Source organism: Falco naumanni, chromosome 4, assembly GCF_017639655.2.
Source record: "Falco naumanni isolate bFalNau1 chromosome 4, bFalNau1.pat, whole genome shotgun sequence".
Taxonomy (NCBI): Eukaryota; Metazoa; Chordata; class Aves; order Falconiformes; family Falconidae; genus Falco; species Falco naumanni.
Window position 1 is genome coordinate 102,423,634 of NC_054057.1, and position 27,105 is coordinate 102,450,738.

General features: G+C 47.2%; 1 protein-coding gene across 1 annotated transcript; it reads left to right on the top strand.

Moving 5' to 3' along the window:
* Window positions 1–4: 4 nt before the first annotated feature.
* On the top strand, window positions 5–21,617 carry RAB7A (RAB7A, member RAS oncogene family). Its single transcript, XM_040591786.1, has 6 exons — window positions 5–120; window positions 17,109–17,169; window positions 18,295–18,421; window positions 19,235–19,453; window positions 19,991–20,119; window positions 20,280–21,617. The coding sequence occupies exons 2-6, from the start codon at window positions 17,117–17,119 to the stop codon at window positions 20,373–20,375; spliced, it is 624 nt and encodes a 207-aa protein (XP_040447720.1). The 5' UTR covers window positions 5–120; window positions 17,109–17,116; the 3' UTR covers window positions 20,376–21,617.
* Window positions 21,618–27,105: the final 5,488 nt, after the last annotated feature.

Here is a 27,105-nt window from a genome sequence, read left to right on the forward strand (position 1 = left end):
GGAAGTTGTCGGGGGGGAGGCGGAAGTGAAAGCGGGGAGGCGGTTGGGCCCATTAAAGCCGACCGAGGCGAGCGGGGGGTGGCAGTGAGTCTCGGGCGGGCGCCGCGGCACACGCACCAGGTGAGGCCCTGCGGGGCGCTGGGGTCGTGCGGGGGGGAGGGAGGGAATTCCCTCCCGCCGGGGCTCGGGGTGCGGGGTGGCGGCTCCGCCCTGGCCGTAGGAGACGCTGGGTGGGGGGCGCCGCGGTGGGCCCCTCCCCGCAGCCGGGGCGGGCGGTCGGGGACCCCTCTGCAGGGGGGCGGCGGGCGAGGCATTGCCTTCCCGCTACCGCGGGCGGGCTCAGCGGGGTCTGGCCCGCCGGGGAGGGGCGGTGTTTGGCTGTCCCCGCAGCGGGGTCAGGCGGCCGGTGCTGCCGGGTGCCGAGCTTCCTGGAGCCGGCCCGGGCCTGTGGCTTCCCTGGGAACAATACAGCTGGGCCGCGAGGGCCTGCCCGGGCAGGGGCTCCGGAGCAGAGATCCGTAGGCCTTCCCCGGGATGCGCGTTTGTCGAGGCCTTTGTGGGAGCCTCCTTTCCTGAGAGGTTTAAAGAGGCCCGAAGTGGCGCCTCCCGGCAAGGGGAGCGTATTGTCTGTGACATGTGCTGCTGCTCGCGTAGCTTGAAGAGGCTTTGGGGCAGCTGGTGGCCGAAGGTGGCTCGAGTGCTGGTCTTTGGGGAAGCGCTGGGGCGGGGGGGGTGTGAAATGGTGCTCCGGGTGGTCAGTAGATATCGCTTTTAAGATGAGCAGGCTGCCCTGGGAGCAATTAAATTGACAAAACAGGCGGCTGAAGAGACTGGCAGTTATTGCGAAAGTAGCTCTCGGTGTGTGTAAAGCCTGAGTCAGTTCTAAGAAATATTGGAGTGCATGTTAGAAGTGCTTTTGGCGGTGAGTGTATAATAAGGTAAATTAAGTGATAGATACATTACTAGTCTCCAGGTATATATAGACTAATAAATATGGAAATACCTAATTGTTGTAGTTAAGACAACTGCACTGCCTTCCCTACAGATAGAGGGATTAGTTTAATAGCAAAACAGCTGTAAAAGGCTGTTTTAATCTGAAGTAAGATGAGTAACTTACTCATCAAAATGAGTATCTCTTACACAGTAACTCTAAACCCTTCAAGTCAACGCTAGAATTCTCAGTATTATTTCCCTGAGGACTAAAAATACTCACTGATAAGCAGAGCTGTTGATATGTGTGTATGAGGTTTTTTATTTGTAAACTGAGAACATATGACCTCCCAACACAAAGTCCTCTCGACTGTAAGCAAGCTGTTCTTTGTTTGACAATTGCCAATATGGAAGCTTTAAAGTTTCTGGCACTTGCCACTGTCCAGCCAGCTCTGGCCTGTGCCTAGCACTCCATCTGTGTGGAAACTGGGACTGGGGGAAGTGGAGAGTTCTCTTTTTAGGGGAATGGTACATAACCAGCTATGCCACAGTGTTTGGCTATGACTTAAAGGCTTATTTGCGGCTATACAATGTTCATGGACTGAGGTGGTCCTAGTAGTGAAGGATAGAAGCTGTAGCCTGGCTATGCTTCCAGTAGAGCCAGGCTGCTGGAGTCAGCGTACCCTGTTCTCTCAGTGGCTGTATTTGAGGTTAAAGTGGGTGGAGTAATTTGAATATTCCCTGTTAAATAATCAGGCTTCCTTGCCGTACTTATTCAGGAAGAACGAGTATACTTGTCTCTCTTTTCTGTTTTCCCCCCTCTTCCCCCTTGTGACTTCCAACAGCTGACTGAACACATGACTTGCCCTCCATGAACTAATGAGTAGACCCACCATGCCTGGCCTGAGTCCTTACAATCCAAAGCAGCTCTAATACTGTTACTTTCAAGCGCTACCCCCGTGTTTTTTTTGTGCTCTTATGTTAATTCTCTACTTCTGGTGTAGAAAAGCTCTAAGATGGGGTTAATCTGACCCCTCGGTAAGGAAGACTTAAAATCCGATAGCAGTTTCTTGATATCCTAACCTGCAGTGAGGAGTATAACTGGTAAGATGCCAGGCAGTAGCTACATCAAACTTTCCTCTTCCCTTTTGGTGTTACGCAGTGGTCTGTGTCCTCAGACACCCTACTAATAGTTCAGCGTGGCATGCTGAGTTGTACCTTAAAAGGCAAAGGTGCCAAGTTAAGAATTTAAATAACTGTGTTGCAGAGCCTACACTACAGGCATCCTTGCTCTGTCAGTGAATCAAACTATGCTGAGTAGCACAGACATATTGTAATGTTGAATTCTTAACTGGAAGTGGAAAATGTACAAGCTCTGCTATAGGCTCTCCTCTGAAATCACTTAGAGAAAATACCATGGTGTTTACTACCCAAAATGAATGTTTGCAGGCAAGAGGGCTACCAGATTAAATTTCTGCAGTGGCTTCTTAAAGCTTCTGTTTTAAGACTCCTGTGTTGGAAGGTCATGTGAATTACCTGTTGGTGCAAATCTCTGGCAAAGCTTGTCCTTGAGGAAACATAACAATTACAGTCAAACCATCTGTGCAAAACTATAAATAGCTTTGTCTAACATGTTTGGGGTTCTGGTCTGACTTCTGTGTGAAAATGAGACTAGTTGATGCAGAACTTGACATTGGGCTGTAAACAGAGCTGCTTGTGCTTTATTAGAGGGTGCAGTTTTAAATGTTTTGTTGTGAGGTAGGTGTCTGGCAAGCTGTGAGGGCTGTGGAATAGGGCACCTAGATATTTGCATTCTCCAGAACTGGTGGATGTGTGGGATCAGAGATACTTTCTGATAGCTGTCCCTGCTGTTAAAATGTAGCAATTTCTTCAGTAACTAAAGAAAAATCAGCATTTGATAAATGAGTGCAGAACCCTCACCTTGCACGCTGCCAGCATTCCCTAATGTCTTCTGGGCTTCTCCTTAGCTGAGACCCTAACTGCTTGTAACCCTTGTTACTAGGGCCTGATGGATCCAAGGTTCCCTTGTGGAACTGTAGAGTAATTTAAAGCTTGTTGCCTTGATGGAAGGGAGTCAGGATAAGACCCAACCTAAATGATGAACTTGGCTGGGCACTAGCATGCTTGCGTGCTGCTTGTCTGTCAGCAGTCCTGTATCCTTCGGGTGCTGAAGTACTTCATTCTTGCACAGCATTATTTTGATAATTGCAGTTTAATTGCCTGATGAGTTGGAGTTCAGTTGGCTTCCTCCTGCAGCTTCCTAAAATGATCTTTTGTAGTTGCTATATAACAGTCTGCCTTCAGATGTAGTTAAGTTTTGACAGTGGGTTTTGAGGATAAATGGGTCACTTTCTGCAGCGACAATCCAAATGTGAGCTGTGCATCTCAAAACTGAATTAGATATGGATAATGAATGGAATAAGCATAGTTAATACACCATTTTCAGCCCTGCAGTTAGGTGCCTTATTGAAGATTATATTTCCCTTTAAATGCACCTTGAATAAAACTTCCAAATGAGTGCCCAAGGTCAGTGACTCCACATGTGCCGTTCAGAAATAGCAGGCAGTGAAGGAATACCCCTCTATCACATGGTTGCTTTCTGGCTTCCAGTGTGCTTGTAGCTTTTGCGCTCTGTTGGTGGGGATGCAGTGCTTGAACCCAGTGTGCTGCTGCATTTTCTGCTCGGTGGAGATCTGCCGTAGTGATGTCATTGTTGCTGTTAGCGCTGTTCCTGCGAGACTGCTGCTCCTCTCCGGTGCCAGCAATGAGCGCTCCGTGCTGTCCATGGGGGAAGCTGTGTCAACACTGCTGTTGCTAACTGCTGGTCAGTGATGGGGTGGGAGGAAGCAAGCTCGTGAGGGTCACTGGAGTGTGCCGATTTACAGCTGATCTCAAATAGCTTTGACTTCGCTTGCAAGGGAACCTGTTCTTGAAGCCATGGCTGTTTTCAAAGGGCAGTGAAACTTCAGGAGGGGTGCGCTGCCTTTGAGATGGGGTTGAAGTATTAACTTGTGGCACAGATTCCTGTTCGTATAATTTAAAGGCACTTGATGTAGTGAGTGATTTGCTCATGCCTCACCATAACTACTTACAATTAGTCACCTTCAGCTGGCATTTTATCTAACTGTACTTGCATGAGTTTCAAGCAGAAATTCCTGAATAAAATCAAGTAGATCTTTACGCTGTCAATTAAAAAACCAGTATTTTTCTGGAGGTCCTGTATCACTGCATACTTCGATCACTTGGTGGACAAGCAGGACTAGTGAAGTGGTGGACAAAAGTGAAAGCAGGCAGGTGGAGCTGCCTTCAGAGGCTTCCTGGTTGGAGTACCTGGATGTTGGTTGCTGGGGCTACCAGTTTATCTAACAAGCCTGTGCTGAACCCTTGATCCCTTTCCAACTGGGAAGCAGCATCCTCTTGAAAGTAACCTGCTTGGTGCTTGTTTCTCTCAAGTGGGTTGAGCCACTTGGCTCTGTAGCTCACTTTTCCTGTTGGCTCCTAGACATGGATAATATTTGAAGTCCAAACTGGCACAGTGGTAACAGTGTCTCGAGCGTGAGCAGTGAGATGGTTGTAGCTGAGGCATGCCTAGGCCTGATCAACCCCCCACCCCCACCAAGGTGGAGTTTACTAGCACTGCTCTCAGAATCTCACCACTTCAGTAAGTTGTTGGGGTTTTTTTGTCTCTTGTGGAGCTTCATCAAGAGAGTAGCTCAGCGGGTAAATTATCAATGCAGGATCTGTGCAAGAGATATGAAGGTATGAAATATGTCTGAAACAGTATGCACAGTAGGAATTCGTTGTTAGGCACTGACTCAGCTGTCAAGGCAGGCTACCTGTTACACTCCCATCCTGGGACTGGTACTGAAATACTTGTCCTTCCTGCTCTGCAAACTGCATTAGCATAGTAAGAGGTATTGAGTGTGTGTAGGATCAGGAGTTCTGCTTGCAGATCAAGGTTTAGTTCTTAGATTGCAACCTGGCCCTGGAGGAAGCCTTCTCCCTGGAAGACTAATTACTGAGAACAGGACCTCTTGGAATAGATGTACGGGAGCAAGGTTTTTGCCATTAGTGTTGGTCTTGTACTTTTCTACACCTACTTGACTGGCGGTAGGATCTCTCATCAGTATTTGTCCTATCTGTTTATCAAGCTGCTGGTGCTGAAGGAGGGACAATATTCACTCTTGGATCTGAGTCTTGGATGTAAGCTACAGGGCCTGGCAGTCTTCCTGAGGGTCGTGATTTCACTTGAAGCCCTGAACCTTGGTCAGCCTCCCTTCAGTCACTTGTTTCCAGCCTCTAGGAACTGGTGGAAGCTAACAGCCAGGAATAGATAAACAAGGCTTGTTTACCACTGACAAGGTGTAAGATCTGTGCTTTGCTTACCACTGCAAAGGTTATCCAACACCTCCTATTTGTGTTTCTAAAACTGAAGGCACGACGGGAATGTGTGAAACCTTAGGAAGCTGTAGACAAAACTAGAAACTAATCTGAGTACTTGAAAAATACTGTCAGATATAGTAAAGATCTAACAACTTTACTGTTTTAGTGGATTGGCTGACTGGCAGTATTTTGATTTGGTCACCCTTATCTTCTGGATATGAGGATTAAAACTCAGCTGGCACTGTGCTTGATTTATAGAAAGTAACAGGGAAATAGTGTTTAGTGGCATGGCTTGATGTGAGAACCGCGCTGGGCTATTGGTACCGGTATAGGGGTTACTGAAACTGTTGGTTGGCTCTAATGGTTGGGTGGCTGCGTGCCAAAAGGCTGACAGACTTTCCTGTATAAACAAGGCTGTATGGGCACTATAGCTATGTTCCAGTTAATAGCAGAAGATTTGTCTTGCTGGGTTTGAAAGCTCTCCACCAAGGAGACTGTTCTGGTAGAGGCATGGCAATATGGAAGCTATACTGGCATAGCTGAAACGCTTTGCGTAGGCAAGGCCCTTAGTCAAGACACATGGCTTGTTGCCTAGTGTCTCCCAGCAGCCAGCAATGTGCTCAACTCTCCTCCCACATCCTGAGATTGTCTCCCCCAGGGCAGAATAGGGGAAGTTGAGCTTGCTTTGATAAAGGGGGAGGGGTATTAAAGCAGGCATGCCTGTTCTTGTAACAGCTTGATCCTTGGGGAAAATTAACTGGGAACTACCTGAAATCCTGTAGGATTTATAGGGGAACTGCTTCTCCCTGGAAGGCAGGGGCACAGCAATACTGATTCTTGGATGACGACATAACTTGAGCCTCCAAAAGAAGGGTAGCTGAAGATCTTCAGTCACTCACTATAAGCCTGTTAGGGCTCTGGATGTGTCTGCCCATTCCTGGGAGAAAGATAGCCTGTGATACAAGGGCCCTTCAGCTGCTGGAGGAGCCGGTGGACTATGAAACTTCATAACTGGAAACATCTAGCTTTCGGTGAAGCTTCTGGGTATGGCTTTCTCACAGAGCTGCCTTCCTAAAGCCTGAAGACTACCACTTCAGCGGGCTTTCTGTCTGGGAATCCTGGTCTTGTTACTGTGTGGCATTAGCTCTAAAGGGCCTTCCTGCACTCCTGTCCTGCATACAGCTGCAGTCTGAAAATACCTGCTACCTGCTGTGGAGATGATCGTCCTCATGTTGCTGAGGAGCGAAGTGACCATCCAGGATGGCTGTCCAGCATAGGTGGCTGCATTGCCAGGGACACTTCCTGCACTCCCTTCCCTTCCTCCCTCTGGCTCAGGGTGTTTATCACCTAGAAGAGCCTACATGTGCTGCTGTAATCTTAGGCTAAGCAGCAGTCTGGACAAAGTAGTGCTCCTGTAGACAGCAAGAAATGACCTCCAGACCTTTCCCATTGCTCCTAAGCACACTGGTGGTCTGACTAAACATGCAGTGATACATCTGCCTTAGTGCTGTAAGAAAACACATTTCTGTGCTTGTTTTGCTCCCACTTTCAAACCGTGTAGTCAGATCAACATGATATCACAGCATCTACCTTCTCTTGAGGGGATATCTAAACTGTCAGTTTCTAAGCTTTATACCTTCCTGGATGTGGGGGTGGGGGCTAGTCCTGCATAGTTTGGACTTTTCTAGGCTAGAGTCATGACTCAAATGGCAGCTGTAGAGCAAGAAGCTTGTTCAGTTCAACATCTGGGATTTAAGCGTTGTGCAGGCATAAAACAACTCTGATCTGGAGAAATGCCGGGAGGTGTAACAGGGCTGTGAATCAGTGAGGCTTGGGCTGGGGGACTTGCGTTTGAGAACTTGGGCTTTGAGCCTGACTGATCATATGCATCAGTGCCTCTCAGGAATGCAGTGCTCTCCAAATCTCAGCCCTAACGCAGCTGAGCTGATACCTCAGGTGCAGCAGACCCCTTCTCATGTGTGAGTCCTGTGATTCCACTGCAGACGTGGTTCCTACCAGTGGCATTGCTTCTGCCTTCCATGTATCTGGACTCTGGCAAACTGGCCGTTGGCATATACTTTTCCAAGGAGCTCTATGAGCCCTTGCCCACAGCTGGGATGTGTCCTAGAGCCCCCAGCTGAGGCTTGAAGGGTATGTCTGAGAGCAAGCTAAAACCTTATTGCTACTGAAAGGAGTGTCTTCCTCAGCACCAGCTCTGGAGCTGCCTTGATCACACCAAGAGCCTATTCTGCTCACAGCCGTTCCAGAACTTTTGCTTTCTAGCTGGGTCCTACATGTTTCCCCAAGTTGCATGTTGCCCCATCATTCTCTCCTGAGCTGTCTTAAGAGCATGTTATCCAGCAACAGGATGCAGCAGAGCATCTGTGGGCCTGGTGTCATATCCATCTGGTAGTTAGCTCACAGACCAGGTCAGTTAGCTATTGGCATGTCATGCCAGTTTGGTGCTCACATTGAAGCAGCCAATGACCTGAACTAGAAGCCATGTGCCTCAGCTGTAGCTGGTGGTTGCTGGCTGGTTCCTGAGCTTCATTTGGTCCTACAGCAGCTCCTCTGGTATGGGAAGCTGCAACTCCACCCTCAAAATGAGGTGGAAGCTTACTGCAGACAGCTGTAGTCTAAAAATCCAGTTCCTCTGGGATGCTGAAACATGTTTTAAGATTCTATTTTGATCTGAGCCATGTCAGTGTGCTAGCAAGCATCAAAAGTTCTAGGCTGTTCTTAAAGAAGGTGAAGCTTTTGGCTGAGGACTTGGGTGGGGGTGGAAGACACTGGACAGCATACCTACACCTGACAACTTGCAATATAATGTTTTACATGAGGTATCAAAAATTAATTTGTAGCCGAGGCTCCCAGCTGCCTGAGTAGAGGTAATTCCTACCTCAGAGGGCTGTCTGGGAAAGGCACCAACTGGACAGAAGCCTGCTCTTGGTGAAACTGCAGTAGGTAGCAGGCAGCCGAGCTGCCCCTCCTGAGGAGGGAATGATGAGCTGTGCTTAAGCTCTTGGCTGGGTACCAGCAGGAGGGACATGTGTTGGTTAGAACAGCAACATAATCGTGTGGGGAGGAAGGAGGTGGAAAGCAGTTTTGAGATGCTACTGATACAGCAGTAGCTAGAGTGTACCCTTCTGTGAAGCTGTCACAGGAATATCTTGCCAGCTGCTTTTGGTGTGGGCTTTACTTTGATAGCTGCTCTGTGGTGCATCAGCAAGGCCTGAAAACACCTCTAAAGCACCTCCGACTATGGACTGTAGGAGCCTGTTGCCCTAAAAAGCAACCTATTTAGAGAGCAGTTCTTGCAAGTTGTCAACCCAAATGGCAAGATGTTCCTAATTTGCTTTTTAGGCACAAAGCCAGCACATGTCCCCAATAAATGTGAAGCTTTCCTATATGGGATCTTGCAGCCAGCTGGGGATGTTGAGCTACTAGTAAACCTGTCACTGGCATGGAGGAGGGTACTGTCCTGCTTGTGCAGCCCTTCTTGATACAAGACTGAATCTGCTGTTAAATCTTCATGTGCTTTTGTAGCAGTCCTCATTGTGAGGATGCCAGGCACTTGTTCCACTTGTCGAGCACTCAGATTTGGTGAGGAAAATATGCAGGCTCTGTAGCAGTCAAAAAAAAACAAACCCAAAAAACCAAAACCGCCAAAAAAACCAAATGAACAAACACCAAAGGCAGGCTTATTTCTAGCTTCTTCCTTAAAGGCAGCTTGGCACCTCTTTCACATGAAAATGGCTTAAGAAACAGCTCCTGCTGATTGTTCTCTGGCTGGCACTCAGCTTTTTCCCAGCTGAAGGGACAGGGCTTCTGTTTACTGGTGGGCTGTTGTGTCACTCGGGAAGAATGCAAAATGTTAAATGTTGATATCTGCTGGTCATTCATGTTGAATTGCTCAGGCTGTCACGTGAAGCTTTGCATTAGCAGACACCTCGTTAACGATGTCTGTGCGGCCAGGTATTTGGAACCAAGCTGTTCTTGTTAAATTGTATTGGTCAAATTTGTTCAGCTCCACCTTGAGTATCCTGCTGCAATTGGAGATTGAGGCTTCAATACAAAGGGTGTCTTGGTACTCTGCAAGTGGGACCTGTGATCCTGGTCAGCCGATGGCAATCGGAGGCTATCAGCCTTTCCTTCGGACGAGGCCTTGTTCAGGGTAGCTCAGTTGGAACAAATTCACATCTCCTCAAAGCCTCAGCTAAACTTGGCTTGAAAAATCATGGCAGGGTACAGCACGACTACAGGGCAAGTGATATATGCCCGTCTGGTGTGCTTGATCCTGTAAGACCAAGATAAACATCCAGTGAGCATCTCATTTCAGTGGCTGAAGGTCTAAGCAGACATACCCCCCTGAGGTGACAAACATGCTAGGGAACTTGCTGCTTCTGGGAAGGAACTGGTTCAGTCTGACTGAGCTGGTCCTGAATCATTCTTCCAGCTTCAGTTTCCTTGAAGAAATGCAGAACCATTGGTCTGTGTGTGTGTGTGTAAAAATAGCTTTCTGGTGTAGTACAGAGACTTAATGCTTTGCAGCCTCCCCCATGCAAGAGAAGAGTGAGCAGAGGTGGCGTTCCTGTGTCAGAAACACACTTAGCTGCATTTTCGGATACTTTCCCTGTGTGTTAGGACAGGAAGTTCTTCCAGTGTTCAAGTATGGCTGTCTTCTCAGTGGTCATTGTGGCGAGTCCACTGCAGTGTGTGGTATCCCCTAATGGAGTACTTAACTATATTTGTTTGATACAGTGGAGAAGTGAATGCTCTGCTTATCAGCCACGACACCTAGACCAGACCTGCAGTGCTCCAGGTTCAAATATGCCTTTGTGGAACACCTGTTTACTCCTGTGCTGTGTGCCTGGACAGGGGCGCAGAACTAGGTATTCCTCAGTGCTGCAGTAAGTTTAGCTCTGCTTGATGCTTGCTCACCTGCTGCTTGGCACCTTGTTGGCATAGTAATAAATATCCCTGGCAAAGGACACCAAGAGAGAGGCATAGTCTTTCTTCAGCATTTAGCTGGTTTCTAGTGGAAGATGCAGGTGGCAGACTGGTGGTTGTAGGAGCAGGGAACTCCTGGCCAAATGTCCCAGTTCTTCTGGCCTCTGTGTAAATATGCTTTGGTTCTTTGTTAGGATTGCAATTTGAACTGTTTCATAGCAAAGCTGCAACAGTAAGGACTGCTCCTGCAGCTTGTCAGAAGGATCAAAACGGGTATGGATATGCTGCTGCTTAGGGAGCTGTTGTCTGTCTTCCATGGAGGTGAGATTCTCCCCCTAAGGCTAGCTACTTTCATACTAAAATTGTCAATGAGCAACTTAACAGGGTGTCCTTATTGTGAGGTCTACTTCTGTTAAAGGATAGCTAATCCAAGGAGCTGGTGGGCCATCAATGCAAGCTGCTACTGTTCTTCATTTCTACCAACCTAATTAATATTAAAATGCCTGCATTGTGACTTGACACATGTTAACATCTCTAAGGAATCCTTAACCATCCATTTATGCCTTTATTCAAAGCGACTGTCTTAATATAGCAAGTGAAAGGACAGTAGTAATGTACTCTGAAGCAACAAGGGAAGCCTAATTAGATTTGGCATAGGCTTTATTTGCTCCTGCATCTGAGGAGCTGTGGCACTATGGAGCTTCATAGGACAGTTCTTGACCCTTCCCTTCAGATCGGTTAAGCCAGTAACATTTACAGGTCAGATGTTACGGTTTCTCCCTTGCTGCCTCAGCAGGCCAGCCTTACAAAGGTAGTAATGCTACTGTGGGCAAGAACATGCTATGTCAGGCTTATCTCATGAGGGTCAACAAACTGTTATGGCTAGTTTGCTTAGAGGGATTGCCATTAAAAAGAGTGGAAGGACCCCTTTCCTGTACTAGAGGCAGCTGTGTCATTCCTCTGGCACCACTTAAGCCAGGAGGAGGAGTGATGCTCACTGGTCTCCTGACTGGAAGTTTCTGCCAGTTCCTGAGCAGGGCTAGCTGGGTATGCTGGTAGGCTGTGTTCTGAGCATTCATGCAGGTGACCTCACTACAAGAGACTTCACACAGTGTAAAACAGAACTGATGTCTTGGATCAAAACTTAACAAACAAGTTTTTCTTCATGATATCTCTGGAAAAGGAAGTGTGTGTTCAGAAGTGCTCCTGGGACTGGATGTGAGCCCTATGTGAGCTTGCACAGTGCCATCTTAAGGGCTTATGTGACTTGTACAGGATGCTGCTCAAGATTAATCGTACCAAATCTTATAAAGCAAGACAAGCTGCATATATTGTGCAAAATAGTTTTGGATTTGGATACCACTAACTCAGCACTATCACGGTTCTAATCTGGTCTCAAGCTGAGCTTGCTTGTTGCAAGAGCATGGGTGAAATCCTGCACAGCCTACATCTCAGCTTAGCTCAGTAATGTTTCTTGTAGGTGTGACTAGAGAAACTCCTCATGTCAACTAACTGCTCCTTCAGGTATCCAAACCTGCCTCATCTGTGAGCTAAAGCTATATTCTTCTTGATCTTCAGTTGATTTTTGTACTAGCAAGGTTCACCAGAAACAAGATCTGCATAGCTTATAGCATGTATGTGGGCTCTGTTTCTGGGATGAAAGGCAGAAATGAACCTACTCAGTGTCGTGTAATGTGAGAAACAGCCTGTGTTAACAAGGGAGTAATCATAAATTGCCTCTGACTTCAGGCAAGCATGTCTTTGAGTACTGAACCTGACCAAGGGTTCATTCATTCATTGCACCTTGTTCCACTGACACAGCAGGTGGCATGCTGTAACCAGGATCGACTGTGGTATTTCTGAGCTTACTTGAACTGCAATGTGTGGAAGCATCCTCTACCATGAAGACATTGTATTTGCTTTTGGCTTGGTATGAGCTGAAGTCACCAAAATCCTTTGCATGGTGCTAAGGAGATTGTAGTAAGGCTTTTACTTACAGGATCCTCAGAGAGCTCTAGTGTCTTCTGCTTCTAGTACCTTGGCTTGTTAAACACACTGTGGCTGGAAGCAAATATTGGAGGAGGCATGGTATCCTGTCCTTGCAGTAGTTTGACCCTTTAGGTTGCTTCATAAGAAACCCCCATTAAGATAATGAGGATGTCTTCAATCTGTCTAGAGTGAGGATCTCACTAGGAGCAGTCAGAGCTCTGTTAAGCATAAACAGCTGCTTTAGAGCTGGAGACCTGCTCAGCCACACAGAACATGGTAAGGATGAGGGTGAAATAGCAAAGGTGGTGCTGTAGAGAGCAACTTGATGCTACTTAAACTTAGAGTGGTTTCCTGCTGTAGGAAAGCTCCAGGAAATCAAACACTGGTGCTTCCTCCAAGACCTGCAAATGTGGTCTCCTCTCCAAAGGCAAGATCTCTTGTACTTGGCAAGGAGTAACTCTGAAGTGTTGGTCTGTTTATACCTGTAATGGGAAGATTGAGGGCTTGACCCATCGACTGCCTAGTAGAACAGGGGGTGGGAAGCTCTGAGTAATGTCCACTGCTGGCCCCTGGTAGGACTGGAGTTCCTCACTGTCTCATGGCCCAAATCAAATACCAAGCTGAGGCAGCTCCTTCTGTGCTATGGCTCATATCCGTTCCATCACCTGGGATGGAAGCTGAGTGTACTGCCTGACTGGTGTTCATGAGGCAGTAATAGCCCTTCACACGATGGGGCAGCCCATCAGCTATGACAAGAAGGCAGTGTTAGTGACTCAGATGTTGTTCCTATGTCTGCAGGTGGCTGCTCAGCTGAGCTACTTCCAAGGTAATGAGACTTGACAACAGTTTCCCCTCCCTTCATAGTGGGACTTCAGACTGTGTTGAACTTGGGTGCTAAGCATCCAGTGTGATTTAGTGGTGTATTTTAGGGCTCTGCAAATCCCTTCCTGAGCATGAGAACTAGTGCCAGCTTGTCCAAAGCTGCTTTGAATACCAGGAAGCAGTGAGCTGCAGCAGCCAGTGGCAAGTAATATTGAAAACATTCAGAAGAAAATAGAAGCCGTACATGCTGGGCTCCGGCATAGTCACTTTCAGGATGAGTTTTCCTCTGTCCTGAGGAAAACAGGTGATTCTCATACTGGACCTGAAAACCTGATGTTTTCCTCTACAGTTTGGTGTACACAGTTGTCTTTAAGCTGTTTCAAAGCTCTGTTCCCTTGCTTCTTGCTCAGAGCCAATTGTGCTGCAGAAGTCTCTGGCTCGGCTAGCACAAGTGTCACTGGTGCTGTGCACTTGGAAAACACAGGAGGTTCAGTCTGCTTGAAGGAGCTTACATGGTCTGTTGTCCCCATGGCTGTAGAGGAAACAAGCTATAGCTTGTGGACCTTGGCAAGACCAGAAGCAGGACGAAATGTTGGGGTTGTTGACAACTTTCAGCTGGCTATAGCTTTGCAAGTATAGCTGTGCTGCCAGCTGGATCACTGAGCAATGCAGTCCAGCATAGACGCCGTGGAAAGGAGAGGTGTTTACGCTTGGAGAAACTGTCCTGTGCAGGCTCTGCCATCTGTTAACACCCATCTAAGGATCGCATGAGCTCTATGGGTGGCCTGCCACTGCTATTCACTCAGCAGCCTCTGGCTGTTATCTTCTCAACAGTTTTTCCCAACTAGATGTATCACTAGACACGTGAGTACTATAAGGATGTTGTGAGGTTATGCAAGGAGAAAATTGGAAGGGGCAAAGCCCCACCAAATGTAATCTGGCTACTGCCATAAAACCATATGTTTATGTGAATACACTAGCAACTAAAAGGAGAGCAAATCTCCATCCCTCATTGGATTTGGGGCAGGGCAGACACACATAGTGACAAGGGATGAGGAGAAGGATGAGGTACTTGATACCTTCTTTGCCTCAGTCTTTGTTAGTAAGACCAGTTGTTCTCTGGGTACGTGGCCCATTGCTCTGCAAGACAGGGACAGGGAGCAGAATGAAGCCCTTGTAATAGGAGGGGGAGTGGTCAGCAACCTGCTGTACCACTTAGACACACATGAGTCTATGGGGCAGGATGGGATCCCCCTGAGGGTACCGAGGGAGCTGGTGAAAGTGTTCACTGAGCCACTTTAATTTATCAGCAGCCCTGGCTCACCAGGGAGGCCCCAGCTGACTGGTAATTGGCAAATGTGACACCATCTACAAGAGGGGCTGGGAGGAGGATCCAGGGAGCTACAGGCCTGTCAGCCTGACCTTGGTACTGAGAGAGGTTATGGAGCAGATCATCCTGAGAGAATGATGACCTGGACGAGGGGATCGAGTGCACCCTCAGTAAGTTTGCAGACAACACCGAGCTGGGGGGAGTGTTGATCTGCTGGAGGGCAGGAGGCTCTGCAGAGGGGTCTGGGCAGGCTGGGCCGATGGGCTGAGGCCGATTGTATGAGGTTGAGCAAGGCTGAGCGCTGGGTCCTGCACTGGGGGCACAACAACCCCACACAGTGCTACAGGCTTGGGAGAGAGGCTGGAAAGGTGTCTGGCAGAAGAGGGCCTGGGGATGTTGGTTGATGGCCAGCTGAATGTGAGCCAGCCATGTGCCCAGTGGCCAACAGCATCCTGGCTTGTATCAGAAACGGTGTGGCCAGCAGGACCAGGGCAGTGACCGTCCCCCTGCACTCGGCACTGGGGAGGCTGCAGCTTGAATCCTGTGTTCAGTATTGGAGCCCTCACTGCAAGAGGGATGTTGAGGTGCTGGAATGTGCCCAGAGAAGGACGCTGGGGACGGGTCTAGGGCACAAGTCTTAGGAGGAGCAGATGAGGGAACTGGGGTTGTTCAGCTGGGAGAGAAGGAGGCTCAGGGGGACCTTATCGCTCTCTGCAACTGCTTGAAAGAAGATTGGGATGGAGTGGTGGTCGTCTCTTCTCCCAGGTAACAAGAGATAGGACAAGAAGAAATGGCCTCAAGTTGTGCCGGGGGTTGGGGGCAGTTAGATTGGATATTAGGAAAAATTTCTTCACTGAAGGAGTTGAGTGCTGGAACAGGCTGCCCAGGGAGGTGGTTGAGTCACCACCCCTCGGGGTATTTAAAAGACATGTAGATGTGGCACTTAAGGACATGTTTAGTGGTGGGCTTGGCAGTGTTAAGGGTTGGACTCAATCTTCACGTTCTTTCACAACTTAAATGATCCTATGATTGTGAGCTGGGTGCAGTCCAACAAGGTGTAGCTGTAAGGGCACCACTACCTGTGGCAGCCACAGGAGGACTTGAGCTTCTGCAGCATTCACTGCTGACAGAGTCTAAAAGATTGCATGTATTCTAACACTCAAAGCTTGGGATAAATAAGACCTTTTGCAACTGGACTCTGCATCTAGTAAGAGGCTTTTACAGCTTGGAGCATGTTACCTCCAGTAGTAGTGGGATGAAGCAGGTTGCAGTTGTCTAGCAGCTTAGGCTGTTATATCCTCGGGAACTGAGCTGCTCGGAAGGTGTGTGTATCCATGTTACTGTAGAAGTGAAGGCTTCTTTAGCTGTGCAAGTGGGGAATAGCTTCTGAAGAGTAGCTATGTGGTGCAATGGATGTAGTGTAGGGTAGTTTTAAGGTAACAAAGTCCCCATATAAGAGCTCAATACATGTAGCACAGCTATAACCATCTTTTGGATCCTCTTGCTGTACAGAACCTGCAGGGCTTCTCAGTGAAGGCCAAGGAGTCCGTGTTGCGGACCAGGTCAGTACCAAACCAGGATCTGTGACCTGATTAAGCCTGAGTACCTAAGAATGGTTTGTCCCATCACCTCCCCAGAGGTGGAGAGAAGGGCCTTGTGGTAGGAAGGACATCTTCAACCATTCATAGAAGGACTTCATACTTGCTCTCACTATGCTAAAGCACATCCAGAAGTGTATTTCAGGCCTGCTGCAGCTGTTGTATTTAAAGCTTCTTCACTTACCTGAAGGAGACCTGGGAACAAGTAAGAGTGTGGATCTCCGGAGCTCAGCTCTCACTCATGCTAATTGGATGGACCATTAGTAGCCTATAAAGTAGACTGGAGTCGTGGCAGGATGAAACTAAACTAAGAACTCCTTGTTTAACAGAGCAATAGACTGATTGTTGTGAGGTTTGTCACTGAGCCTTACATGGCCTTCCACTGAAGGTGAGGTGGCAGTAGTTAGCTTCACATGCTCTCAGCAAAGCTGTGTAGTCTGGTTTTTAAAAAAGTTTGCCTTGTAATTCAGCTGTTCAGCTGGCCTGTGTGGTTGTGTTGCAACTGTTTCAACCACGGTGTATCCTTGGGGCTGAATGCTTCCACACAGCACAGCTGCTAGAGAAAGCTATTGCTTCTCCAAGCTGAATCTGAAGGTGAAGGAAGCCCACTTTTTTTCCTACTGCGAAACTACTGAACAGCACAAAAAAGCAATTATCTTATTAGACACATCCTTGTTTACATCTCACTTGGTAGCGTGTGTAAGAGTTGGCCTGTGTTGGGGGCTGATATGCTTTAGTTAATTTCCTCCAGTAGGGCTATGGGAGATGCCCTAGGCTAGTAGATAACTGCTGAATGGCCTGGAAATAGGCTCCAAAATGGACTGTAAAGGCCAAGTGCTTGGCTCGCTTATCTGTTGGTATTAAGTTGCCACTACTGGTCTGGCATGGCTCTGCCTATGAAATGGGCAAACACCTGGTTAGTGCTCAAGTACGGCCTCTTGAATTGAAGGAGTCTGGTTTCAGGGGTGCTGGACTCTGCCTGTTGCTGGCTCCTTGCTGGGAATCTGGTTTCTCAGACTGCAGACTTGCTGCTTTTTGTCCTGAGAAATGATGTATCTGATGGAATTGTTCCTTTTCCTTTCTAGTGTAAAAGATGACTTCTAGGAAGAAAGTGTTACTGAAAGTCATCATCCTTGGAGACTCTGGGTAAGTGGAGGAGCCTTTAAGCTGCCTATCTGCATCTGACTGGAGCAGTGCTCTTGCCTAGTGGGAGCCTGGATGCTCTGTAAGTAACCAGCAGTGCTGGGAGGAGATATTTTGCATCCTCAGATGGGTGTGTTACCTTATGGCTTTAAGGACTCCTCACCACTCTGTCCTGAATGCATTCCCACAGTTCAACATCTTGGAAGTCCTATCACAATAATAAACGATGAAAATGCAGTGGGCAGATGACTCCAATAGCAGAACTGGATAGCCTTTCTGCAAGGAGGACGTGTGGTGTTGAAATGAGCATTTCACTTAAATCAAAATTAAAATCCCAGAACTTCTAGTAAGCAGTCTTAGGTGATTTCTGAAAACTCTGCCTCTGTCAGAGACTGTTTATAGTGAGCCATCTGCTTAGCTTCTGTCTGATATGGCTAGAGCCTGCCCCTTGGAGTGAAAGGCTTTGCCCTGAGCTGGTCAGCAGCAAGAGCCTGCTCTGCTCTTGCAGGTTACTTGCCCTGCAGGCTGTAACCGAACTCCTGTGACATAAAGTTTATTTATACCACGGTGTCCAGCAGGCTGTTGATCAGGGACCACGGTGTCCAGCAAGCTGTCAGTCGGGGGGTGTTTCTCAGCTGCTGAGAGGCCATGTGAGCTTCTAAGCTGGCCCTCATGGGAGGATCTCCACCTCTGGGTGCCTAGCAGATGTGTATGTGGCTTGTTGCCAGCTGAGATTGTCTGTTCTTCCACCCCTTCATTCTGCAGAGGCTGAAGGTGACTGTTTCTGGTGGGTTTCTCTGGGGCACTTCATCTTCTTCCAGAATTGCCCTCATGATGATAATGTGATGCATACTGCTTCCTGGGGATCAGATTACTGATGGGGAAACAAGGTTTCTCAATACTGTAATCCTTTGTATCCTTAGGTAGCTAATGCTCTTACTCAGTGTGGTGGTTCAGCATCTATTGATGTAAAAGCACCTTCTTGCGGAGGTGGGTGCATTTTTCCCCTGGTTGAAAGGCCAGGGGTGCTATGGTGGAAGGCAAAGGGCACTGGTATGTTCTGTTCAGGGTGGTTAATGCACACGCTTGTAGAAACAGCCTACATAGTCTTTTTGTCTTTCTGTACAGGGTGGGAAAGACATCGCTCATGAACCAGTATGTGAACAAGAAATTCAGTAACCAGTACAAGGCTACGATAGGCGCAGACTTCCTGACAAAAGAGGTCATGGTGGATGACAGGCTAGTGACAATGCAGGTAAGGGGTAACTCTGCTCCCTGCTGCAAGGGGTACCTGGCTGCCTGGACCACACTCGTGGAAGTACCTGCTCTAGTGTAGTCCAGGGTGGTGCAGGGGTCAGTGTACTCAGTGTGAACCTTGTTTGCACTGAACTTCTCTTGGCCATAGGTACTGCTGGGCTTCTCTGCAGGTCTGTGCAAGGGAAAGCAAGTACCAGTTTGGCCTCAGCGAAGAGCAGATTGGGCAGGCCCAGTTTACAGACTAGCGTTTGACTGTCAGTAAACTCGATCTCATTAGAAAGGTTTGCTTCCATAGTGTTTAGGAACTGGAAAGGGCTGGAAAAAAAGACTCCTTAGGACAACTACTGGTGCTACCCTGAGTCCTATGGGTATAGTGTTAACCTGCCAGTCTACTTATGTCTCTAGTACCTGAAGCTTTTATCTCTCCATGGTGAGACTGCCTGCAACAAGGCTTTTGCTGCCTTGCAGTCATCGGGGGTGTTTGGACTGTGCTGGTACCTAAGTGTACCCCAGCACTGCAGGCAGGTCACCCGCTGACCCTAATACCCAAGTCCTGCTTGCCCAGAACAAGGATAAGTCCCTTGCTGAGGCTGAACACAAAAAAGGTTCACTACCTTTAGAAGGGTGTTTCTGGCTTCCTTTTGCTGGCTCTGGTGTAATAGTGCCTACAGAAATTCTCAAGCCTTCAGGTGCTCCTGTCTGGTTAGCTGGGGACTGTAGATGTCTGGTAGGGAGTTTTGAAATGAATGCCCTAACCATGGACTGACTATGTGGAGTAGAGCTGGCTTATCTGACCTGTCTTTTGCTCCAGATATGGGATACAGCAGGACAAGAACGATTTCAGTCTCTGGGAGTTGCCTTCTACAGGGGAGCGGACTGCTGTGTGCTGGTGTTTGATGTCACGGCCCCCAACACATTCAAAACCCTAGACAGCTGGAGGGACGAATTCCTCATTCAGGCCAGTCCAAGGGATCCTGAGAACTTTCCTTTTGTTGTGCTGGGAAACAAGATTGACCTAGAAAACAGACAAGTGAGTAGTGGGACTTGCTAGCCTCCCCTTAAATTCCTGGAGTGGGAGACCTTGTAGGAACGTGGGAGGGTTATCTGAGAAACAGGAGTGGGAGGTGCTCGAGTGGCTCAGCTGCTGTGTGTCACTAAGGAAGAGTTTCTACTGCCTGGAGAGGTCAAACCCCTGTGCACAGCATGCTCCTGCCCACTGGTGGAAGGATTGCAGCAGTTTCCTAGGTAGATGCAAGGAGAGGAGCCGATTCTCCTCCAGAGTCGCTGAGAAACTCCTATGCGAGCAGGTCCCTGCTGTGTGGATACCTGAGCGGTCTGTGCCCTGTGGTCTCATCTTCCTCAGGCATGGTGTTCCTTGCCTCAGGGCTGAGTGTATCTGGTGGTGGGCAGCAGTCTCCTGTGCTCTGCATCAAGGCTGTAGTTTTAACGAGATCAGAACTGCTGTCTTGGCTCAGGTTGGATATAAAGGGTCTCTGGCCTGGCCCATGGAAGTAAAACCCCCTTCCTGCCTAGCTGAAGGTGGTGATGCTGCTCTCTGTCCACCCAGGTCACCACAAAAAGGGCACAAGCCTGGTGCTACAGTAAAAACAACATCCCCTACTTTGAAACCAGTGCCAAGGAGGCCATTAATGTGGAACAAGCTTTCCAGACGATTGCACGAAACGCACTTAAACAGGTAGGGAGGGGGCTGGTGGGGGCCAGTCCTGCCTGCTGAGCTGGGCTACTGCAGGCAGCCTTGGACTCTCCAACAGCTTTCCCCAGCCAAGAATGGCTCCTTGCATGCTAGGAGCTGTCTGTAGAGCTGTGGCACTAACTCGCCTCTTCTTTCTCACTAGGAAACCGAAGTGGAGCTTTACAATGAATTTCCTGAACCCATCAAACTAGACAAGAATGACCGAGTGAAGGCTTCTGCGGAGAGCTGCAGCTGCTGAGGGGAGAGGGAGGGGTTGAGCACAGTCCTTCACAAATGATTATCACACTTAGGCCTTCAAACACACAGCCCCTCTTCTGTGTTTAAAATGAAATTTAAAAAAATTTCCATCTCCAGCTGCCAAATTCCACCCATCTCCCATGAGCGTCTGAGTCCCGCACTTCAGAGCTCGTGTCCCCACACCATCCACATCACACTTCATGGTAACAGACCTTTCTCTTAGTTTAAAATGGAAACTCTTGGGTATGTTTGGAACTGAATCTAATTCCAGGTGTCCAATGGAGAGAAACTGTTTACAGGTAATCTGTGTAACAAGTTACATACATTTTTAACTGTCTCGTGTTTTCCCCTGTGAAGGCTGCAACTGGAAAGGCTGATTACCCATAGTTCATTGCAAGCTCAGCACTCAGTCCAACTAGGTTGAGTTTTGTATGTATCTCTGTTAATGCTTGTTACTTTTAACTAATCAGATCTTTTTACAGTATCCATGTATTATGTAATGCTTCTTTAGGAAAAATCTTATAGTACATGTTAATATATGCAACCAATTAAAAATGTATAAATTAGTGTAAAATTCCTGAAATACATGTTCAAGTACTGAAACACAGATTGTGTAGAAAGTGAGGAGGACACTTGTGAACTGCAGCGTGCTAGCAACACAAAGTCCAGATAGAGGCAGTATTCTGTACAGTAGAGATGAACTATGTAAGCCTTCTTGTTTCGAGGCCAAAAAGGCTTCATCTTCTGGAAAATCTGTCTGGCTTCCTTGTATCTAAATTCTCAGATTTGCATAACAGCATTGATATGCACACTGGATTATTGGATTTAAAATTAAATACAGCTATGAAAATGACCTCATTTGTTCACCTCCCCTACTGCTTAACTCCTAACATCCTGGAGCGAGTGCGAGAAGGAGCCAGAGCTGAGGTGCCCCAGTGGCTCTTTGTACTGTGGATGGAGCTCCTCTCCCACCTGGGTTGCGGTAGCTGTTTCTTGATGAATGACCTGGACTATGAATCTTCCCTTTCTTCTTACTGACTGCTAATCTGGATTTTTGGTATGGAAAAACTTGGCAATCTAGTCCCTTTCCTTTCTTCCTTTCTTCCTGGTATTTGTTCTTGCGTTTGTAGCTTGCTTAAATGGAGCCCTTCTACCTGTTTTCCAGAGGTCTACATTCTAGTACGTAGGCTGAGCTCTTATGTAAAGAGACAAACATGATGCCAATAAACTTAACAAGAACAAACCTTCTTGTTTACTCCTGTTTCTGACTTTTTTTTTTTCTCCTCTTCACTAACATGCTCTCTTTCTCTGTCTAGTCACCATTTCTGCAAGCCACTGCTTGCTGATTGAAGGATGTTTGTGCTTCTTCCTTACTATTAAGTCTGTGCCACCCAAACTGGTTTTCAGGAGTGGGCTGAGCGGGCCCTGCTTGCTTGGCTGACCCCAGGCTGTAGCAGGGCAGCTGCCCCCCTGCTCCCCTTGAAGCTGCTCACAGGGCAGGAACGGTGCTGGGTCTGATGGCTCGGTTATGGGCATTGTCCTTCAGCCCTGTCCTGGCCACGCAAAAAGCCTTTGCGGAAGGGTGGAGGGGAGGGCAGTGCTGTTGCTCTTGCTATCCTCAACTTGGAGGAGCCCTTCCTGGCTCACCAGTTACGTGCTTCAGCTGGAAGAGAGGCAATGCTGGCAGAGTTATCTTAGAGCTGAGGACCTTGCCTTGGTCCAGCCTAGTCAAGGTTAAGCCTTTACTTTCTAGGTGCTGGGCATGGCTCTCTGCACTCAGCGAGGCTGAGCTCCCTACTACTGTGCCCACAGGAAGATGGAAAACAAAGTGTAGTGAAATGAGGCCAGTTATTTCAAGAGTCTTCTAACAGTCTTTGTGCTCTATATCCTATTTTACAGCTTTGACCTGTCATGCTTTTCTCTCACTTGACTAGGCTTTTGCTGTCCACATCAATTTCAAATAACTACTCTGCAATAGCAACGTATCCTGGTGGGACCGCTTTCCTGTCGGCACCTTTTTTTAAAGACTTGGACCTTCTGCTCATCTCTATTTAAAGCATCACTCCACGCTTGTTTTTCTGCAGATACGGTTCTGGTGTGGAGAAAGCCAAGCTGGGAGAGGTGGGAATGATAACTCTGAAGTGATGTTTTTGGGAAAGAGGAGGGTCTGTACCTACCTCCTGCTGCTTTGGGCTTGGGTTGTGGAGCTGAGGCTGGAAGGGCTGCGTGGTGCAGCTGTGGAGGAGCCCTGAGGAGACCCTGTGTTTAATTTCTACCCAATTAAATAAAATGGCAGTGACACAAGACAAAGGGAGAGCGCTCCACAGCGGGCAGGACAGCTGTGGAGCTCCTTGTCACAGGATGTTATGGGTGATAAAGGGGAGGATTCCATTTACCCACCTACAAACTGATGGTTTTGCAGGTGGGAATATGATGTATATGCATGTGTACAAAAGCCAGTGCAGGAGGCAAGCAGTGTGGGGGTTAGTGCCCTGCTGTTGTACTCGGGGCTGATGGTGTCAAAGACAAGGGGCTGGTGTTCCTGCAAGAATTGCTTTTCATTGCTGTGGGCTGGAGAAGCTGGCTGGATTAATTGTCCCTGCAGGGTACAAGTGTGCTTAAAACCGCTGTTCACAGCTGCTCCTAGCATCAGTGAGGCCTTGTGGCTTTTATTCTGTACTGACCTTTTTGCCTGGTGAGTTGCAGGTGCTACGGTGATGTGTGCAAGGGTCACTTGCTGCTGGGCGAATCGCAGAGGCAGCCTTGTCCTGGAAGAGGTGGAGTGTTTGACCGGAGTGCTGAGCCAGCTGAGCTCCACGGGTGGTTTTGCTCTTTGCCCAGGTCCTGACTGGGCAGGAGGGAGAGACCAGAAGAGGGAGGCGGGCTGGTGCGAGGGGAGGGGATCAGATCCCCAGTCCACACCAAGTGTAATAAGCAATAGCTAACAACCAGCGCCCTGAATTTGCAGAAGTGATGTGATCGGGGCCCCTGCCAGTGGGTAAAGCCATGGAGGTAGCAGCAGGGCAGCCAGGTGTGGGGCTTGGCTGTGGCTGCTCCCTACCGAGGGGCTGGAGCTGTTGGCAGAGGCAGCTGCATTTTGCAAGATGCTGGTGCAAACACGAAAGCTGGGGAATCGTACAACCACATCTGTGCCACGGGGGCTGGAGCGGGGTGGAGCGGCAGCAGCAAAATGAAAGACTGACCGCTGCTACTGGTGCATGGAAAGCAGCGTGGGGATGCCCAGCTGCGAAGCCCAGGGTGGGAAAGCTCCATGTGTGCCTTGGTAGTGGCACCTGGCTGGCCTTTGGGGCTGGATGTGCCCCGTGCTGCACCCAGCCCTGACCCCGCCGTCGGAGCCCTGCCAGCCCAGCACCTGCTGCTGCAGCCCCTATGGGCAGGCACGGTGCCAGCCCTGGCCTCCCAAATGGCCACCCCTGCTGCCCCCGCTGCTGCCCCTGTCTCAGCACCTGGCACCCGGGTGTGCACGGACCCCTTTTCCACATGCACTTCAGGGTGCTTGTAGGTAAGTGTGTGACAGAAGCACAAAAATATGTTCAGGGTTCTATAGGTACACAGATATGTATTTTAGTGATACGTCTGTTTGTATGTGGTGTACATATCCGAACACACTGACACAAGCAGTGATGTGTGTGTGTGTATATTTACCAAGACACATCTGTTGTGAGCCACAGAGCAATAGAGCAAGGGGGTGCAAGAGCACAACCAGGACATCATGGACACAGGGGCCGGGGGAGCGTGTGTGTGTGTGTGTTACAGGTTTCCATTTATGAGACATACATGGTTGCAGGGTTAATGGTGTACACGTATGCAACGCAAAGCATTTATTTCTCCATATACATATCTATACAGAGAGAGAAAAAGTTATCGCACACCGATAATGGCTACCCTCATATATACTTTAAATGTTTTTTATAAAAATATATACATAAATACAAATGTGTAGATATACACACATAAAAACGTATGTGTGTGTATTATCTATCGACCCCATCTATGGAGAGCAGACATGATCATACACACTAACACATTTTAAATTATTTTATACTTCTATGCTTGTATTTATATGTGTGCAAATGTGTTTTTTCTTTGCACACAGATACCCTCCGTATTTTTTTATATTTATACACACGTGTGTTTTAATCTATATTTTTATAGATTATTTATGTATTTTAATATATTTATGTATTATTTTCTATTTCTAAGTGTTTTAGATACATAAACGGGTCATATACGTGTGGGTATGTGTGTGTGTAGCTTAGCTATTTTTATATTTCTTAGAGAAAGAGAAGGGGGAGGGAGGGAGACAGGGAGAAAAAAATTAAATAGACACGTAAGTAAATATTTAAATAAATTCGATGTAGAGGTGGATATGGGTATATCTACCTGTGATTTGGGAAGAGGGAAGGACTGGCTCCCTCATGCTCTGTCTACATATATACATACACATGTGTATATGCATCCTAGATATTATACGTGGGGGTGGAAGAGAGGGTGGGAGAGACTTCAACCTCACACACACACATAGCCTGTATGCATTTTGGGGGTGTGTGTGTAATATTTTTTACCATTCTCTGTGCAGGTCTTTTTCTCTCCCTCAGGAGGGGAGGAGGAGGGGAAGACAGAGGGAATGGCAGAAAATAGACACACACAGTTTGTTACATATATAAGTAAACAAATAAAGTGTATGTGGCAGGGGTACGGGGAACGCGCCGTGTGTGTGAATAGTGCGTGCGCGCTCTCATGTGTGTATATATAGCAAGAGAAACAATGTGTGAACAGCTCTTGCTCACACTCTGTAAGCATGCGTGTGCATATGCACACAGGGAGAGGGCATTGTGCCTTTAAGGATATATGTATAGATGTGGGGATGCCATGTATGTGTGAACATATAAAATTATATATTCATATATACGAGTATATATAGCGACAGAGACTACTGTGTGTGTGAAGAGTGCTCTCTTGGTGACTACATATATATATATATATATTTATATATGTGGGGGTGAGTGAGAGGTCACCTCCCTTCCATATGAGAGACAGAATGTATTTATAGCAAGGGAGAAGGGTGTGACTGAGGACAGCACAGCGTGTGTGTATCCCCAGAATTTGTGTGTGCAGAGCTCTCTATCCCTTTCTAAATATATATAGGCATACACGGGTAGTGAGCGTTATGCATGTGTGTGCACAGCTCGCATGCGCTTGCTCTCTATATGCATGTGTGTGTGTAAGCAGTGCTTTCTCTAATTATATATGTATATATGCATATACAAAGAGAAATACGTGTGAACAGTCCTTATGTAAGTGTATATGTATATATTTCTCTATAGAGGCATAGCTATAATGAGACAGTATTGTGTGTTTGGGCACAAGTATTGTGCGCTCTCTACATATGTCTATAGACGGAGAATATATATCAAGATATAAGCATACAACTGTACATATTTATGCACTCCAGTGATTATACATGGAGGGGAGATAGAATGATAGAAACCGTGTGCATGCATGTGTGTGGCAAGGTATTTGTGTAATTGTGTGAGTGAACAGCTGTCTCTCTGTATTTATGCATATAGATATATGTAGGTGTACATATAGGAAGAGAATTGTGAATGTTAACAGCTCCAAGTATACATCTATATATGAAATGAGAGAAGTGTGTGTGAGAACAGTGGTCTATATATAGAATGCATAGATGTGCATATATATGTATACATAGAGATAGAGGAGTATTATGTGTGAAAACAGCTCACTAAGTATATACATATGTATGCATATATATGGAGAGAGAATAGTGTGGTTTTGTGTAAATAGTATGTGCTCTCTAGTTATATATATGTATATAGAGAACTGTGTGAACAATCTGTGTATGTACATGTATATATGCTTCTATATATTTATACATATAGCAAGAGAATAGTGTAAGAACAGTTCTTGCTACCTCTACTTATGCATATACATACAAAAAGAGAATATATTGAGATATATACATATATGTGTATATATTAATGCACCCCAGAGCTTATACATGGGGTGGGGTGGGGGTGATGATGGAAAATGTGTGTGTGTGAATCACTCCTGCTTTTTTTGTTATGTACATGCATGTATATATGTCTAAACAGATAGATATAGCAAGAGTGTGTGTGAACAGCTCGCTCTGTATGTATGTGTCTGTGCAGAGAGAGTATCCTGTACATGCATTTGTGTGTGAACAGCTCTAAGTAGAGCTGCAGATATGCAGTTTCCTATAGAGGGGGATGGTGAGATGTGCGCAGGCGTGCTCCCGCGCTGTATGTATGTGCATATTGAGGGAGAGAGAGAAGCGTGTGTGTCTGTCAGTGCTGATCTCTCTTCCCCACACCAGTGTATATGTGTACATGCGTGTGTATGTATGTGTAGTAAGTCTATTCTTTGTTTGAACAGCTCTCCCTTCTCTACATACATATATAGTGACAGAGAACTCTGTGTGAACACCCCTCATGCTCCTCTGTATCTATGTATCTATGCGCATATATATGCGTATATGTATATAGAGCTCACTCAAGAGAAGTATGTGTGTGTGTGAGTGACAGAAAACAGGTCTATCTTTCATTATATATGTATCTATGTGTATTTTTTATATCGTGAGAGAAACGTGTGTGTTAACTTTGTATGCGTTTAGGTGTGTTCATAAGTATATATGCATATTTGTATATAACAAGAGAGAAATGTGTGTG

Coding starts and splice junctions, on each gene's coding strand:
- RAB7A (XM_040591786.1), top strand. CDS start 17,117: ATGACTTCTAGGAAGAAAGTGTTACTGAAAGTCATCATCCTTGGAGAC. Junction 17,170..18,294: donor ATCATCCTTGGAGACTCTGG/GTAAGTGGAGGA, acceptor CTTTCTGTACAG/GGTGGGAAAGACATCGCTCA. Junction 19,454..19,990: donor TTGACCTAGAAAACAGACAA/GTGAGTAGTGGG, acceptor CTGTCCACCCAG/GTCACCACAAAAAGGGCACA.